This window comes from Theropithecus gelada, chromosome 12, assembly GCF_003255815.1.
Source record: "Theropithecus gelada isolate Dixy chromosome 12, Tgel_1.0, whole genome shotgun sequence".
In the NCBI taxonomy this organism is placed as follows: domain Eukaryota; kingdom Metazoa; phylum Chordata; class Mammalia; order Primates; family Cercopithecidae; genus Theropithecus; species Theropithecus gelada.
The window spans coordinates 106,484,042-106,503,454 of record NC_037680.1 but is presented as its reverse complement, the minus strand read 5'-3'; the positions used below and the strand labels follow the sequence as shown (position 1 = coordinate 106,503,454).

Sequence of the window (19,413 nt, the reverse complement as noted above, 5' to 3'; positions counted from 1 at the left end):
TTGACAAATCAGTGCATGAAATGGCTGTGCATTGACTAGGAAATAAAAATTTGCTTTAAAAATTGCATTTGGGATTTATCTCATCTGCAAAATCTGTATTATTATTACTGAGTTATTTTAAAATAAAAGTCTGTGATTCCTTTTTATAACCTCATAGATTACTTTTCATTTTTTGAATTTATTTTTACCAAAGTAACCGTTAATATAGTTACATGGGCATACCTTGGAGATGTTATGCACTCTGTTCCCAGCCATCACAATAAAATTAAAATCACAGTAAAGTGAGTTCCATGAATTTTTTTGTTTCCCAATGCACATAAAAGTTGTACTTACACTATACTGGAATCTAGTAAGCATGCAATAGCATTATGTCAAAAAAAAAATGTACATGGCTTAGTTAAAAATGCTTTATTGCTAAAAATTGCTAATGATCATCCGAGTCTTAGCGAGTCATAATCTTTTTGCTGGTGGATGGTCTTGTCTCAGTGTTGATAGATGCTGACTGACCAGGGTGGTGGTTGCTGAAAGTTGGTGTGATTGTGGCAGTTTCAAAACAATGAAGTTTGTATCGTTGATTGACTTCTGCTTCCACGAAAGATTTCAATAGAGCATGGGATGCTGTTTGATAGCAGTTTATCTATAGTAGAACTTCTTTGAGAATTGGAGTCAATTTTTTTCCAACCCTGCTGCTGCTGTTGCTTTATCACTAAGTTTATGTATATTTTAAATCCTTTCTAGTCATTTCAGTGATGTCCACAGCATCTTTCCATGAGTAAATTCCATCTCAAGACAATAACCACCTTTTTTAAAAAAAAAAGAAAAAAAAGAGACAGGGTCTGGATATGTCACCCAGGCTGGAACGCAGTGGTGTGATCAAACTCACTGCTCAAGCAATCCTTCTTCCTCCGCTTTCTGAGCAGCTGGGACTATAGGCTTGTGTGACCACACCCAGCTAATTTTTTTTCTTTTTTTCTTAGTTTTTTGTAGAAACTATGCTGCCCAGGCTGGTCTGAAACTCCCGGCCTCCAGCAGTCCTCCTGCCTCTGCATTCTGAACTGCTGGGCTTACAGATGTGAGCCGCTGCACCCGGCCAGGCATTTGTGTTTTAAAGATCTATCAGAGTCATGCCCTGCTATGCCTGTAAATGTAAATTACTGGTAGCAATTTTTTTGATACCTACCCTTGTTTAAGATATTAATTTGTATACTATATTCTTTTACAATATAAAGAGGTTTTATTTATTTTGTTCTGGAGAGTTTTAACTAGTTTTTGAAATCTGGGTGAATTCTTAGGTGGTTTTTTTTTTTTTTCCCCTCAAAGTCTGGGTCAGTAACCATTTCCTTCAAATGGCCATATAGTAACTATTTTAGGCCTTGCTGACCACATACAATCTTTGCCACATATTCTTCTTCACTTATTATGACTCTGGAATGTATAAACCATTCATAGCTTGAGAGGCTCAGTTTGCCAGTCAAATTTGTCCCACAGGCTGCTGTTTGTCAACACCTGCTCTAGACTAAAAATGCTAATAATGACTTATGGTCTGAATTTTGGGATTAGTGGTGGATATTCAACCAAAATTAAATGGAAATGCAAATCCGTTCACATGATGGGTAAAGCCAAGAGAATGCCTAGCTTCAGGCTTGGCTGGATCTGGAGGCCATATGAAGATAGCACTGACAGTCTCACATCTTGTGACCTCCCTGAGACTCTCGCTTTACAATAAAAGAGGATTATATCTATTCATTTTATATGTCAACATTTAAGGAAGTCGCTGATTTCCTTGGGTTACATACCTGTCCTTGAATGAATCAGTATGCTGGAGGAGAGAAAAGGGGGATGATGGTGAGGATTGGTGTTTGACCCTCTTGCGTAGTGGTAGGAATGTGTTGGAAAAGACATTTCCAGTGGTACCACATGGAGAAGAGGTAGGAGATAGCTCTCCAGAGAACTTTAAAAATAAATAAGCAGTGCGCTCAGAAAAAGTTTCTGTACATTAAAAATAGGTATGTGTACTTGATCTTCTAAAGTCACTTTAAAATGCATATGTAAGTTGGAAGGTAACACTAATTATTTGAATGGAATAATTATTTATGGAATGAAGATCTTAAATCAACTTCCCTCACCTCTTCATCCCTGCCTGATTTTTATATAGCCTTATCAAATATATTGATATTGATGTTTGCTTTGACTTCTTATATAACAGAAGGAATCTTAAAGAAGCTGGAAAGTTTACTTATTTGATTGTTAGAATACTTCATCTTGGTGGGGGAGACTATATTTTCATAGTGGGACTGTGTAATAGGTCTGATATGTGTATGTCAGATTACCATATGAAAGATTAACATGCCTTTAACATAGATCATGTAAGAATGGAAGATAGCATAAAAACATGACAGCGAATATTTATTATTCAGTTGTCTATTTCTAATTTTTAAGTAACGTAACATAACTGAGAGTAAAAGCCATTCCAGTATTGGTAGTGACCTACCTTTAGTGACTCCTTTTAAGTAGGCAGACATATTACTTGAGCTCATTTCTCCTGCAAAATGATGAGATTGGAGTCGTTTAGTAATAGTCTAATGTAATGAGAAATACATTTTAAAATTTATAAAATTTCAAGTAGACAAGGAAAGTAAATCATGCAAGTAGGAAGTACCCCAAAGCATCTTAACTATTCTTACGTAAGAGTCCAGTAAGTAAAATATCTAAGGTCACTGTCACTCCTCAATCTGACTCTCTTACAATATTGTTTTAAAAATTCAAAGCTTGCAACTGGATACATACAGTTTTAATTATATCACATTTCAAAAGCCAAACCTTGCAAATTGCTGCTGCTTTGAAAGACTGAAACCTTGAACTTTGAATAAATCAGGTTTTTTTTTAAAATCAGGAATACATGTTCTTTTTTTTTCTTTATTTTCCTCCGTCCCTTCATTTTCTTTTCTTTCACAAGGTCTTGCTTTGTCACCCAGGCTGGAGTGCAGTGGTACGATCTGTGGCCTTGGACTCCTGGGCTTAAAGGATCCTCCCGCGTCAGCTTCCTAAGTCGCTGGAACTATAGACATGCATCACCATGCCCAGCTAATTTATTTTTATTTATTTATTTTTTGTAGAGACACAGGGTCTTACAGTGTTGTTGATACTGGTCTCAAACTCCTGGGCTCACCCATTCCTCCAGCCTCAGCCTCCCAAATTGCTGGGATTGCAGGCATGAGCCACAATATCCAGCCTGTGTTTTTTGTTTGCTGTTTTGGTTTGGTTTTCTTGTGAAGACAAGATCTGCGTTGCCCAGGCTGGTCTCAAACTCTTAGGCCTCAAGTGATCCTCCAGCCTTGGCCTCCCAGAGTGCTGGGATTACAGACATGAGCCACCATGCTCAGCCTGTTTTTGTTTGTTTGTTTTATAGACACGTCTATATTGAAGAACAGAACAATTAGGATTTTTAGGCAGACAATACTAACTGCCAGTTTCATCTTTATCCAGAAGTTTAAAGATTATAGGAACAAGGTCATATATTCGTATACCAATATAATAAGGTGAAGAATGTTGAGGAAAAGAGTACATCTACATTTATGCCTAACTTCATTACACAAAACTTTTGGGGATAAGAGTATATTAATCTGACCAGTGACATTCTTGTTGAGTGGCATCATAAAGGTAATGATGAATGTAGTTTTGCTGCATCACAGAGCCTGGGAAAGAGGAGAGTGTGTGAGTGAGAGTGTGTGTGTGTGTGTGTGTGTACCTATGTATATGTGTTTTAATTGGTGTTCAGTAGGTTTACACTTAACTGTGTCCTCTCCTATTTAAATACTCCTTGCTTGATCAGCAGAATACAAGGAAATTTCAATTCTACAAAATACTGTATTTTTATACGGACAGTTCTAAAGTTTTTTGTTTAGAACCAGTAAAGCAAAATTTTAACAACTTGCGAGATGCATTTTAAGATATATTCTTAATATACTCTGTTTTGCTTGCTTCAAGATGAGCTTTGAATTTGTGTAGTTGGCTAGCTTATGCACCTTTAATGTCAATAAATGTTCTTGTATCTGAAAAATAGGAATCATCTAACTTTATATCTGAAAGTGTTTTTGAAAAATAGTCTTATAAGTGTAAGAATAGTATGTTCTAGCACAGTCAGTTTGCTAAATGGCCAAAAGAAGGGTAATCTATCTTTATCCTTCTACAAAGTGATCTTCCTCAACTGCTTCAAACTGGAACTTTTCTTTCTCCATGAATGTCTCTGCCATTTCTGATGTTCTGAAAATGTTTCAGACTTTTGGAAGAATAATCCATAAAAGGAATTTATATAGTCCTTCCAAAGTTTGACTTGGTTTATTGAAATATGCTGAGAAGTTACCAGTTATCAGTTTTCACTACGTAAGTTGTGTTGCCCTGTTCAAGTGTTTTGGGCAGAGATAGAGATGTGAAAGCTAGTATGGTCTATCCTGGGTTCCGATTCTGGTGCAAATAATGATAACCTCTTTTCCACTAGAAAGCATTATACATAGCAGCTCTTTTACTGTGAGATTGTCTTTCAGACCACAATGTGTTTAAGGTAATCTCTCCTACTTTATCAGGAGTGGAGTTACGACAGTCTCACAGTCATTTTATGATCGTGGCATGATTATGACAGCCATTAAAAATGTTTTTCTATCTAGTCTGTTGTTTTGGTTCTTCCCTTCCCTACTTCTCTGCAACTTAGTATGGTCCTCTTAAAGCTTACCACCAAGAATGGATAAACAGATTGTGGAACATTTACCCGCAAGAATATCACTCAGCAATGAAAAGGAATGAGTTACTAATATTTGTAAGAAAATGGAGTTCATTTCCGAAGCAGTGTATTCTTCTATTTATATGAAATTCTAAAATAGGCATAATAGCAACAGAAAGCAGATCAGTGATTGACAAGGGCCTTATGAGAGAGAGAGAGAGAGAGAGAGAGAGATTGAGAGAGAGGATTACCTACAAGGATCAGGAAGGACCTTTTTAGAGTAATGGAAATGTTCTGTGTCTTAATGATGATGCTGGTTGTATAGGTAAATACATTTGTCAAACTCGTTGAACCACTCACAATAAGTATATTATTATCACATTTAAGTTATAGTTGAAGACAGTGTAAAAGAAAGTTAAACAGTGAAGTCTATTTTAGGACATGAATAGTGAAAGAGTAAAATAAAGTTTGATTAAAAATAAAGGTAATTACATCACCTCAAAGCAGTGTAGCCCACAGTACATTAATTTGAATATTTTATTTTTAATGTTGCTAAATAGATGCAAAAGTGTGTGCTACTGTCTATTGCTGTATAATGGTATGTATAGAGATATTTTAGTATTACTTGAATGAAGTACTACGTAATACTAATGACAAGAATACAGGGTTTGTTAAAGTGCTTTGTCATAAGCAAAACCACTGTTTTTTGGTGTGTTTTAATATAATGTACATTTGTGGTTTTTTCTCTCTAAACTATACATTTGTAAGTCTACTTTAACTTAGTCACACAAATCCAATGGAAAAGCAAGTGTAAAATTTAATACTTTCTGAAATACTATTTTTAAATAATTTATGAATTTTTAAAATATTACATGTGATGCTAATTAGCCGAACGTATTACCAAGCTAGCTCCCTAGATCTGTTCCCATGCCCTGTCTCTTAGGTGACCAGATTGTGTGCCCTGACAAAGACAGCATAGGATATCAAGCATACGATTATATCAAGTAATTCTGGCAATATGCTATATAGAAAACCAATCTAAAAATAAGATTGAAATTTTAGAAACTCTTAAGCCAATCATCTTTTCCCAATTAAAGTTTCATTCTTTGATTCTTTTAAGTCAGCTTCACTTGTTTAGATAATCTTTCACAAAAGTTATTTAGAAAAAGGCCCAAAAGATATAGTTTAGATGTCTAAAAGGTAATGCCTGTCCAAACATAGATTTTTATCCTTAAAACTTCTGTTTCATGTTCACAGATTCTTGAAGAAGTTTGAGTTTTCACTTAGCAACTCTCCTTTTAAGTCTGCTATAAAGACCATCCCAAGTTGAATGAGCTGAAGTTTTAATTTGAGTGTAAAAGATCAAGAAAATGTCTAGAATCCTTTTTACTGTTTCTCTCCCAGATCTTTTACTGCTGCTTTTTCCCAATCAAAGGAGTAAAGAATTAGTTTTTCCCCTTTAAAGCAATGAAATCAGCAAAATTAAAACTTCCTGAAAAGAAGCAAGTGACCAGGACCAATTGTACAATTAGTCTCTGAAAAAGTTAACAGCTATTTAAGATGTTGCTGAGTTCTTATGGAAATATGGTAACTTTGGAGACCGTTCACTATTGGAGGTCTTTGTTTAGATTGAGCCTACTGCCTAGTATGTCATTTATGGTAACATTGTGAGGGTTGGGTGAGGGTGGATGCTATCTTGGCTTTCTTAGTGTTCATAAAATAGTAATAAACTTTACTTAATTGATACACTGTTTTTGAGCCTATTGACCTGTGAAGGCATTAATTAGCTTCCAGAATACCGTGAAAAGTGTGCTTAATTGACTCTTCCCCCTAATTATACAGTCTTTTATAAATCAGACTTCCTAATAACCTTCAGTCCAAGTGCATGTACCTTTCTGATGAGTGGTATAACTCATTTAGTTCTCTCATACCTTATTGATGAGCCTTATATAAACTAACTGAAATAGGACAATATAAGAACAGTGTAATAAAGTTGATAAACTTCATAACGTTTAGTAAATTCTTGAAATAAATGGTATATACAAAAAAACTCGCCTTTGTTAGTGGAGAAGAGTAGCAGATGAGAAAAGAACTTTGAAAGAGGAGAGCTAGGCAGGACTCTGGGGATAGCTTGGGTCAAGGTTGGGCCCAAGTGAGAAGACCGATCCTGAAGTGGAGGGCCAAGTACCATTAGCTTTTTCATTATGAATAGGCTCTGGAAATAAAGCTAGCAATACTGCTGGAGAGGTTATGAAAAGATTCTGTCAAGTTTTGAACATGATGACCTGAAGAATTTTATAATTTCTAATTAATGATAATTTCTCATTATAAAATTACACTTTTCCATTTTCCATGGATAGGTTTAAGAAAATCTACGAAGAAGCGCAGTGAATCTCCACCTGCTGAGCTCCCCAGTTTGAGGCGGAGCACACGCCAAAAGACCACGGGCTCCTGTGCTAGTACCAGGTAATTTGGGTTTTTTTCATTTATAGTGAGTTTATTTGTCTTCTGTTGCTTAGTTTCAGCTTTCATCAAAATCCTTAACTCCATAGATTGTTTTTTATTTTGTTTTTGTTTTTTGACAGTCTTGCTCTTGTCACCCAGGCTGGAGTGCAATGGCACGATCTTGGCTCACTGCAACCTACACCTCCCGGGTTCAGGTGATTCTCCTGCCTCAGCCTCCCGAGTAGCTGGGATTATGGGTGTCTGCCACCCTACCCAGCTAATTTTTGTATTTTTAGTAGAGATGGGGTTTCACCATGTTGGCCAGGCTGGTCTCCCACCTCCCAGCCTCAAGTGATCCACCCGCCTTAGCCTCTCATAGTGCTGGGACTACAGGTGTGAGCCGCTGTGCCCGACGATTTTTAAGAAATTATCTAATTTTTTTTTTTACTTGAGTAAAGACATATTCTAACATAACTGGCGTTATCTTTGTGAATTTCTCTGCAATATTTATTTACATGTTTTTATTAAGTTTTAATCATTCTATTTCTTGACGATACTTTTATCCTCTACTTTTCCTTTGTTGTTGTGCTATTTTCACAATGCTGTTGACAGTAGCAGGACCTTTGGCTGTTTACAGAGTTCTAGTCTGTCAAGCATCTTTATGCAGATTTGGATTGTTTTTAAAAGGTAGTTAAGTTTCCCAATAGTGTGATTAATGAATTGAAAAGGATGCCTCTTCTAATGGTTGTACTATTGCCTAATTGGTTTCTAAAAGTGTTAGAACCAGTTACTAAGTTTAATGAATGGAGGGGGAAATGTACTTAATTTTTATATTGTATCACCTTACTCTCAAGAAAAAGTGTAGGTATTATGTGTTCTCTCACATCTCCAATTCTAGATTCTGTGGATCTCTTTTTCAAAACAACTATCTTTGATGTGATACAGTTAATATTTCACATAACTTTATTAATTGATTGAGAATCTTAGCCTAAAAGTAGAAATCTTTTTCCTGCAACTTCTTCTGTAAGCTTTTCAGGCTTGGTCAGTTGGTCAGGTGCCATTCCATGGCTAATTATTCAGTAGCTGTATATGAGTTCTCTCTCTGTGTATAGTCATGCCACTTTTAATGAGGAGGACACGTTCTGAGATATGTGTCATTAGGTGATTTTGCCATGCAAACATCATGAAGAACACTCAAAACACAAACCTAGATAGTATAGCTTACTACACATCTAGGCCATGTGGTAGCCTGTTGCTCCTAGGCCACAAACCTGTAAAACGTGTTACCTTACAGAATACTGTAGACAAGTGTAACACAATGGCAAGCATTTATGCATCTAAACATATCTAAACGTAGAAAAGGTACAGTAAAAATACAGTATTAATAATCTTGCAGGACCACGGTCATACATGTGGTTTGTCCTTGACAGAAACAACATTATGCAGCACACGACTGTAGCTTGTTCCCTCTAGTAAATGCATGCAAACTAGTGATGGGGTGGGGGAATGATTTTAGTTTACCTTTTCCCACTCAGGTTAGCAGAGGGGTCTTTCCACTTCTTTTGGTTCTTATCTAAGATAACCTATTTTCTCTACTCTTGGCGGTGTTATAGTAGTGACATAAGTAAACAGTAAAACTTGGTGCCTATAAATCATGAAAAAGATAGCCTTGCCACCTTAAATCTTTTCCACCTGTTTTTAAATTTTTTAGATTGTTTAAAATACCTGGATTTAGTACACCTGTTTGCTTTTGAGGTTGCATAGCAACTTTTCTGAGGATTTCTGAAGAAACTTCTTAATTTTCCAGAGTTTTTTATCCTATTTTGGGCCATATTTTGAATCTTAATTACTCAAGGTTTAGTCTGAGATGCAAACTGAATTTATTGTGTCTGAAAATTAATTTTAAGCCGTATGCGAAGTCAAGTAATCTAGTGTTGTAATTGTCTTGCTTGCCCTGCTGTTCTCTGCAACCACCTCTCCTTCTACTCACGATAGTTAGTGTGTGTGAAATTACCCACTGTAGGGTTTGATCATGCTGTGCACAGGCCGTCTCATCTAGCCACCTGTTTGAAGTGCTCTTCATGGCAAATCTTTTCTGAATTAGTTGAGATTCTGCTTACGTTTAGTGCCTTGGTCACCTACTAAGGGTGTCCTTGTTTCTCTTTAGAGTAGCACTCCTTGAGGGCAGCAACCCTATGTATCCAAAGTGGTCAGTCCAGTGTGCTGGTGGAGATTAGATCTTAAATGAGTGAATTTGAATCCCACTAATTTGTAGCTTTGTAAAATGGGTTGGGAATGAGCTGTTTCCTTGTGAAAGAAAGATTAGTTAAGCAAATTTCTGTGTAGGGAAGCTTTTTCTGTAATGAGAATAAACTCTTCCATTGCTCTCAGGTAAGCAGAGCCTTCATTTGTAGGTCAGCTGCTTCTCTCACTTCACTGTAGTGTAACTTTAATCTAAAACATGTCTTTTACTAATAGGCTTCTGCCTTTCTTAAGATAATTTGGGGAGCTTTGTTTAAATGCTATCAAGTTTGAATAATTTGGGGGGAAGTATTTTTGCTTCTCCTCGGTTTGCTTACTGATTTTGCTATTAAAGGAGAAAAAAAGGTTTATCATCAATAAAATGTAATTTTCTTTAGGAGAAATAAGTGGTCATTCTTTTCTCATAATTTATTCTGTGTCTCTGTCCTAAATGAATGTCTTTCCCAAATGTTATCTGTATTTATTAATAATATTAAATCCATAACTTAAAGAATGGAGTTATTCATTATTAGGATGATTATTTTTGTATGATTTAGGTAATCTAGAACATAGGGGCTGGGAATTTTTTTCCCATCTCCTCCTCCCTTCCTCACATTCTCAGTGTTAATCTGCAGTTCTTTTGTATGAATTTTTTTGTGTTGTTTTTGTTCCCAAGATGGAGTGCAGTGGCATGATCTCGGCTCACTGCAACCTCCGCCTCCCAGGTTCGAGCAATTCTCTTGTCTTGGCCTCCCAAGTAGCTGGGACTACAGGCGCACGCCACTACACCTAGCTAATTTTTGCATTTTTAGTAAGACAGGGTTTCATGATATTGGTCAGGCTGGTCTTGAACTCCTGAGCTCAGGTGATACACCTGCCCGGCCTCCCAAAGTGCTGGGGTTACAGGTGTGAGCCACTGCACCCAGCCAGTATTAATATATTAATCCACTGTTTACCCTGGGAATGATGCTGTATTTTAAATGAATTGAATTTTCTTTGCAGGAAGAGTCACTTTTCTGTTTAGTTGGAAGTGTTTTAAAAATCATTTCTGTTTCTAAGGATGACAACAGCTCCCAGTAACACAAAAGCTTGTATTGTAAATGCAGTATAACTTGGAAGAATTTTAAATATACAAAGTCTTGGTTGTTATACATGGTGATTTTCTGCACTTACTTTTATTTAAAAAGAGGACGAAGAAGAAACTGGCTTTGTGCTCCATGAATTTGAGCTTTGTGTTGTCTATACATTGCTCCTGGTTCACTGGTAATGCTGCCCATGACGACATTTTTCTGTTGTAGTCGGCGAGGCTCTGGCCTGGGCAAAAGAGGAGCAGCTGAAGCTCGTCGACAGGAGAAAATGGCAGACCCTGAAAGCAACCAGGAGGCAGTAAATTCTTCAGCTGCTCGGACGGATGAAGCTCCCCAAGGAGCTGCGGGTAGGTAGATTGGTACTTCTTAGCTTTAAAATGCATTTCTGTCTTTTGTAGATTTGATGGGTGGAGGGAGGGATGTATGCTAGGTGTTACTATCATATAAACTTCTTGTTCTGTTTTGTTTTACTTTACCAGTTTGATATTTTGATTAGTTGGAAATGGTTGCCATTTTAAAATTCTCATCCTAATTTGCACTAATTACGTTCAAAAGGCTTTTAGGAAGAAGTAAACTCTGTTTAAGCTTTTTATATATTGACTAGTGCGTATAACTGCCCATCGATTGAAAGAATTTAAATTCATAGTAAAAATATAAGAATATAGTTTAAATTGCTTCACACACATATAAATTTTAATTTAGAATTTTTGTAAGCCCTAAAATACGAGTATTCAGTTTGAACCTTAGCTATAAGAACAGTATTTGTATTGTTATGGGCTTCTTATTTTTTTTTTTTTTTTTTTTTTGAGACGGAGTCTCACTCTGTCGCCCAGGCTGGAGTGCAGTGGCCAGATCTCAGCTCACTGCAAGCTCCGCCTCCCGAGTAGCTGGGACTACAGGCACCGGCCACCTCGCCCGACTAGTTTTTTGTGTTTTTTAGTAGAGATGGGGTTTCACCGTGTTAGCCAGGATGGTCTCGATCTCCTGACCTCGTGATCCGCCCGTCTCGGCCTCCCAAAGTGCTGGGATTACAGGCTTGAGCCACTGCGCCCGGCCGGGCTTCTCATTTTTATTCTTGATATATTAGAAGCACAAAAATTAAGACTTTTCTCTCAGCTTTAAATATGTACCCATTACCTATACCAAAACAAGGCTAATACTTCAACTATTAATTCTGGCTGATGGATATCAAAATACAGTTTGTATTGACATTTCTCAGTGACGTGAACAACAGGTAAAGAATGTTAAAATCAATCGCTATAGGCTTATATGTATGAGCCTTATATCAGATGATACACACAGGTTTAGATGTGGACATATACTTCCTTTTAAACAAAGATATTTCAGATACTATTGTTTACTATTAGTATACATTGTCATTTTCTTTAATGTCTGTAGTTGATCATGCCATAGTTTGCCAGGAAGGTTGTGGTTTATCCACTACTGATGTCTTCTTGTTCTGTCTAGCTTAGCATTTTTTTAACCACTACACTTTCTTAGTTTTATATGATAAATTATGTGGTGGGAGAGTTTTTTCCCATATTTGTTTTCCTAGTTTTTCTGAAGGTTTAAATGGTAGATATTTGGAAAGTCTATTTCATTGCAACTCATTAAAACTGGTTGTGACTCACAGTCTATCCCAGTGTTGTATGCTCCTTCCCAGTTTTTAATGTTTATTCAAAGCCTGAATGTGGAAATGGAGTAATTCCCAAATGGGTAACAGAAAAGGAGCTGCAGGCTATTAATGTAGACTTACTACAGTAATTATTATAACTAATATTTATACAGTGTATACCACATTGCAGTCCAGCCATAGTATTAAGTACTTTACATATATTCTCTTTCAATATTCCAAACAGCCTACTGAGGTATGAGTGCTCTTATTACCATTTTATAAGTGAGGAAAAATGGAGACAAACATTGCTTATGCTTGCTCAGGGTTACAAGCTGTGATGTGTGACTTCCCAAAGCCAGGCATATTTGTAACATCATTGTTGTCTAATACAGTTGCAAGAGTTTATATAATTTATACGAATATATAATTGAAGGCTGGAATGGGAATGGGCTGTAAAATTTTGTTCCCCTATTTATTTACCTAAGAGAATAAAAGCATACAGGAATCAGGCTCATCCAACTGCCTTTCTAAGCACTTTGAGGCATTCCGTTGTCATTTATGTTTGAAATTACAGTGTGATACAAGTGTTTCCCAAACTGTGCATTGTAACTGGTGATAAAAAAAATACATCTGGCATGTGCACTTGTGTTAGAGGGCTGACTTCATTACATTCTGGAGGATAGATCTCTTATGAATTATAGGAATTTCTCTGCTGACTCTTGAAAGTATTTATGGGGAAATAAGCTAATTATTTAGCAGCTTTACGTTAAGTTCTTCATGGTAATGTGCTTTAGCTTCTGCATGTGTAAAATGGGAATGTAAAAGAAGATACAAACCTAAATTAGTATGGTGTATAGGTTCGTGGACTTAGGGCTCCTTTTGACAAGTAAACGTTTTCAGATAGTACTTGTATAGTAGATATAAGACTCCGTTGAAAACATTTATTTGGAAATAATGTTGTTATTCTTTTAAAAAGCCCAACCACATTAGCTCTTCATGTAAGAAATGCTAGCCGTTAAAGTTGAAAGTTAAGTGTTTGCCACACTTTCGCAAGAGTCAGAGGCAGACTCCTGTGCATTCTTTTTTTTTTCTTTCTTTTTTTGAGGATAAGTTTCTCTCTGTTGCCCAGGCTGGAGTGCGGCATTGCAATCTCAGCTCACTGCAGTCTCTGCCTCCTGGATCTGAGTGATTCTCTTGCCTCAGCCTCCTAAGTAGTTGGGACTACATGCGCCCACCACCACGCCTGGCTAATTTTTGTATTTTTAGTACAGAAGGGGTTTCACCATGTTGGCCAGGCTGCGCTCCAACTCCTGACCTCAAGTGATCTGCCCACCTTGACCTCCCAAAGTGCTGGGATTACAGGCGTGAGCCTCCACACCTGGTCTCCTGTGCATTCTTAGTTTTGGACATAATCAGAACTGTATAGACCTTTATAGTGTTGATAAAGTCTTGCAAATGCTAGGGGTACTAAAGTAAGGAATGAAGTATTTTTCTTTATTCTTGTAAAATAATGTCACTCCATTTTGCATTGGGTAACTTTATAGTTTCAGAAGAAATGATCAGGGTTAGATCACATAAAGAAGTATTCCAATTTTGTTAATTTTGCATCTGTTGGTTAAAGTATAAAAACTTGTCACTCCATAATAGAATGTTTGTATTCTGATTTAGACAATATCGTTCTCCATTGTTTTCACTTATGTGTATTGTAAACTGTCTTACACGGTACTGTGAAGATATTTTAAGACTAAACAGGAGAAATATCTGTTGAAAATCTGGCATTGGATTTTATCTACTGATAGTTATATTTGTATATTTGACTCTGGGAACAAATCTGGCCTATGCCCAAGTAGGTTTGAAGCCTTGACTAAGGAACTGTAGCCAACTCCTGTTGATTAATTACATTTTCATATCTGCATGACTTTACAGAACAGCCATCTCTATACTCCTAATTAAATTAGCCAGTGGCTTGGCTGGCTTAGGTTTTCTAATTTTTTAAAACATACAAAACTAGTGGTTTTTTTTTTTTTTTTGTAAAACCAAACTCATTTTGTAAAACATACAAGAATAGTTTTTATATATGTTTTACAAAATTAGAAAATTCGTAACTCCTATCTGAACTCCCACTTTAGATAACCTAAACTACTTCATAAAAGGGAACAAAAGCTTAATACTTGCTATCAGAGGTCTGGCAAAAGAATTCTTTTCTTCACAGTTAGTTTCCAATTTCTGTCAAAACCAGCACCCTACCCTCTACTGATAATCAGACTTTTGACAGTAGCTCACACCTCTCACCCCAACACTCGGAGGCTGAGGCAGGTGGATCACTTGAGTTCAGGAGTTTGAGATCAGCCTGGGCAACGTGGTGAAACCCTGTCTCTACAAAAAAATACAAAACTGAGCTAGGCTTGGTGGCATGTGCCTGTGATACCAGCTACTCAGGAGGCGAAGGCGGAAGGATCACTTGAGTCCTGGAGACGGAAGTTGCAGTGAGCTGTAAATTGCACCACTGCACTTCAGGTTGGTCAAGAGAGCAAGACCCTGTCTCAAAAAATAAAAATAAAAAAGGTTCTGTGGCTCCCCAAAGGTTGGGACTCTGCTATAATAGAACCTTAGCATCTCTTTTAATTATGTTCTTCTGTAGGTTTTATGTTTTAATTAATTGATGTCTTTGTGGCAGTGAAGTTTTGAGATATTCATTATGAAAGTGGTTAGAATAAAATGTTTAAGAAGTAATGTAAGGTAGAAACCTTTAATGGTTGTAGGTCTGGAGAACATTTTAAAGTAAAATCAAGTAGATTCTCTGATCAATAAACTTAAAAACCCAGCAGTACTCTAACAGGTTAGATTTTTGTGTGTGCGTTTTTTAATGTATGGGCTCCAGAGTGTGGTTTAAAAATACCAACTATTTCATTTGTAAAAACTTGGTATTTGCTTCCCACATAGATAGAATAGTCTTAAGATAAGTTTAAGAGCCATTTCAGTTATAATTGTACCTGGTAACAGTATTTGTTAACAGCATTTCTGTATAATGTGAAGAAGCAACTTTATTTGAATTAAAAATCACTGCTAAAGAATATGTTTGAGTCATATAGTTTCTAAGGGTAGAACCTGTGAAGTCAGGCTTCCTAAGTTTAGATCTCCGATCCATAACTAGCTATCTGACATTGGCCAAGTATGCTCAGAGTCACAAAACCTTGGTTTCCTTATGTGCATGATGATTATAATACCTTTTGTACAGTTAGGAGGAAACTTAGACAATGCCTATGTATAGTAAGCGTTTCATAAATGCTGCGTACCTGTAAGTAGCATTATTGTGTGTGTGTAGTTACTGGTTAATTTCCTTTTTCTTTACCAGAAGTGTGGATTTTGCTTAACCTTTATACAACTTCAGTGTTTCTGGTTAATCTGTCTCTCTATGGCTCTAAACCTTTGGGAGTGGTGGGGGAGTTTCCAACATTTTTGTAAAAGGCCAGTTAGTAAATGTTTGATGCTTTATGTAGTCTCTGTTGCAAGTACTCAGTTCTGTAATGACAGCGTGAAAGCAGCCACAGACCTGTAAATGAATGAGTACAGCTATGTTCTAATAAAACTTTTATTTACCAAACCATGTGGTGGACTGGATTCGGCCTTTGGGCCATATTTTGCTGACCCTGTTCTAAACCATAAGTTTTTCTAAGAATTTTTTTTTAATCCCATTAATGAGGTTATATAGAGAATACTTAATGGTGTGTGAAGAGAATGGTAATATGAAAATACAGTCGGTGGCTGGTATTTTGGCATCTTTTTCTTCAGACAAGCTCTTTAAATTCACATATGTTATTCGCACATGCCTCTTTAACAATTATGACAAAAATACTCTTCCTGGCTTGCATTCTGTCACAATCTGTTCAGTATATAGGGCTTAAGGTATTGTGGAAGAGCTTATGTAGATCAATCATCTGGGTTAAAAAAAGAAAAAGACCCAGAAAACAAACAAAAAGAACCCCCTTTGACCTCAGCAGACACCTAGAGGCACAATTAACTGCTAGTTTTGTAGGACTATGGTTTTACTTCCTGTTCAGATTCATAATAGACTCTGTCTCCATTAGCTCAGACTGGTTTTTTGTCATTGTTGGTCAGGTTAGCATTTCGCTTAATAGTATCGTGAGTTTTAACTCTTCATTTTACACTAGTTTTGACACTTTATTGCCCTGTCTTTCATACTTTTTGTTTTTAGAGTCTGGCCCTGCCGCTTAGGCTGGAGTGCAGTGGCATGATCATGGCACACTGCGGCCCCTACCTCCTGGGCCCAAGCAGTGCTCTCAACTCAGGCATGCCTAACTCAGTAGCTGGGACTACAAGTCGCACTATGTTACCCAGGCTGGCCTTGAACCCCTGAGCTTAAATGATCCTTCTGCCTTGACCCGCCAAGTGTTGGTATTACAGGCGTGAGCCACCATGTCCAGCCTCCTTCATGCTTCATAGCAGTCATCTGTTAGTTGTAATATCTTTTTGCACTCTTGAAGTTAATGAAAACAGATAAATGATTGTATCAAGACTGTAGTCCGGGAATGAAGCAGACTTAGAAGGCAGACATCTACATACAACATTTCCCCCAAATGTCAATTTTGCCTTTTTATTATTTTTGTTACTAATTGGCCATCTGTTAAATAATCACAATTGTTTTAGCAGTATGTTCTTTATTGACTTTCAGAGAGAGATTCAGGACATCTTAATTAAAGAACAGTTTCAAAGGCACAAGAAATTTGTCAAAAGCCATGTATAAATGAAAAACAAGCATAAAAATACAACCTTTTTAATACTAAAATAGTTGAGTTCTCCTTTCGTTGCTGAAAGCTACAGGATAAAGTCTAGAAGAACAGCTGAGTATACTGTGGCTAGACAAGTTTAATTGCCTTTATTCATTGTAGTCCACAAAACTTTGGTTTTTCTAAGATAAGCCAGACATAATGTGTTTAAGTGCTCCTCTCCTAACCCTCATCTTTCCCCTCCACCCCAAGCCTCTAGTTCTGTTGCAGGGGCTGTTGGCATGACCACCTCTGGGGAGAGTGAATCAGATGATTCCGAGATGGGACGTTTGCAAGGTAAAAACAGTTATTGAGCCTACAAGAAACCATTACCATGAGCTACCTGTTAATACCATACTTTATTGAAATTAATTTAAATTCATTTGACCATAATCTAGCAGTACCTGCACCTCCAAGAAAAAAAACAAAAAAACTTCTTAGTAGCAATTTCATGATTTGGAATTAGAAGATGAGCTATCTGCCTCTAGGTGTTTACTGTTTAACTAGATAAAGCCTTACATATTTATTTTTGTTTAAATTTTTTTTCTTTATTGTGGTTGCATGTATAGCTGGTTTCAGTAATAAATAAGTTAAAAATCTTGAAAAACGGGTATCTTAATATATTTTTGTCTGGAGTCCAGTAGCATTATGAATGCATTTAACCCACTTAGGCCTAGTGTTCCATTATTGGAACGCTAAGGATGTGGGAGTTATTGATATCCTACTGCTCAAGGCCGTTGCCAAGGTCTGACTTTTCACTCATGCAAAAATTTAAAAAATTGCAACCTGCAGCATAAATGGGTTTTAATAAGGTGTTTGCCATGGTTTTTTATCTTCTTGATCCTGTTTCAAAAGGAATGTATAGTGTATATACAAATTGTAGTTTTTTTAAATGTTAACAAATGCTTTTACAAAAGCAGCCTAATATTATGTATGGATGGGTATATATTTTTATCTCAATTGATTTATAACAGATCTCAGTGTGAGGCTTACAATAAAAGTATTATTTATAAATCATTTTTGATTGCTTTTAAGTTCCTGAGGGAACATACAAGTATCTCTAGGACTCGGACTCTCAGGAACACAGAGTTTTTGTTTGATTGTTTTGAGACCGAGTCTTACTTTGCACTCCAGGCTAGAGTGCAATGGCACGATCTCAGCTCACTGCGAACTCCGCCTCCCGCGTTCAAACCATTCTCCTGCTTCAGTCTCCTGAGTAGCTAGGATTACAGGTCCCCGCCACTGCGCCTGGCTAATTTTTGTATTTTTAGTAGAGACGGGCTTTCATCATGTTGGCCAGGCTGGTCTTGAACTCCTGACCTCAGGTGATCCATCTCGGCCTCCCAAAGTGCTGGGATTACAGGTTTGAGACACTATGCCTGGCCTATTTTGTTTTGTTTTCACATTTTGGAACTAATAAAAATCATATACTGTTTTCATATGGTTTTATAGGATCTGATGACCAACAACTGATTGGGAAATAATGTCATACAGAAAACAGAGCAAGGGTGCTTAACATATTAGCTCTTCAAAATAATCAAAATACTTACCTTAGGTTTTTCTTGAAATATTTTACACATTCCTGTTGGCACTGATTTAATATATTAGGGTGGTCTTGAAAGTTTGCAGCTTCTCTTAATAGTTCAGAAAGCAAAGTAACATTGACTGAATCAGTTAAGTGAGATGAATCAGTTACTTGAAATTTTCAGATAGATCAGTTGCATGAAGTCATCTTAGTTGTTCACTCTGCCCTTCTTTTCTCTCTAGCTTTGTTAGAGGCAAGGGGTCTTCCCCCTCACCTGTTTGGTCCTCTTGGTCCTCGGATGTCACAGCTTTTCCATAGAACAATTGGAAGCGGAGCTAGTAAGTAAAAATGTTCCTTCCCTGAAACCTCTCAATAATTAGCCAACTGCTATTTTTACTTGTAACCTATTGATCGAAGTATTAAGAAGTTTTTCATCATCTTGAACCCATTTTTAAAAAGAAGGCTTGTGCACATTCACACCTTAAGTACAATTTTCATTGCAGTATTACCCAGATTTTATAGCGAGATTGATTCTGTTTGTTTGAACAAAATAAGAATAAAGAATCTCAAACAATTGCATTGGTAATTATGGCACCTGATGGCATGTTTTGCATAGATTTGAATCTTGAGTTTGTCATAATGATGTATTTGTCAAGGTGAGAGGATAAAACATTAAACAGTTTGCTAGCTGAATTTTTTATAGCTTTAAATATTTAGACATAAGGTTCCCATGTGTACTTTTTTAAAAAGTTTTTTTTTTTGAGACAGAGTCTTGCTCTGTTGTCCAGGCTGGAGTGCAGTGGCGCGATCTCAGCTTACTGCAGCTTCCACCTCTCGGGTCCGAACAATCCTCCCGCCTCAGCCTCCTGAGTAGCTGGGATTACAGGTGTGTACCACCAAGCCCGGCTAATTTTTGTATTTTTAGTAGAGATGGGGTTTCACTGTGTTGGATGGCTGATCTCGAACTCCTGACCTCAGGGAATCCACCCACCTTG

At 36.9% G+C, this 19,413-nt stretch overlaps 1 protein-coding gene across 23 annotated transcripts in view; it reads left to right on the top strand.

Annotated features, from left to right (window-relative positions):
- TRIP12 (thyroid hormone receptor interactor 12) overlaps window positions 1-19,413 on the top strand; it is a 155,050-nt gene that overhangs the window by 75,332 nt on the left and 60,305 nt on the right. For 21 of the 23 annotated variants that reach the window (XM_025403991.1, XM_025403976.1, XM_025403999.1 and 18 more), the window contains 4 exons: window positions 7,078-7,183; window positions 10,702-10,838; window positions 17,107-17,190; window positions 18,661-18,756. In XM_025403991.1, the coding sequence (XP_025259776.1) occupies window positions 7,078-7,183; window positions 10,702-10,838; window positions 17,107-17,190; window positions 18,661-18,756 (423 nt within the window). The remainder of the gene's footprint in view (window positions 1-7,077; window positions 7,184-10,701; window positions 10,839-17,106; window positions 17,191-18,660; window positions 18,757-19,413) is intronic. The other 2 variants (XM_025404000.1, XM_025404001.1) reach the window with 2 other exon arrangements.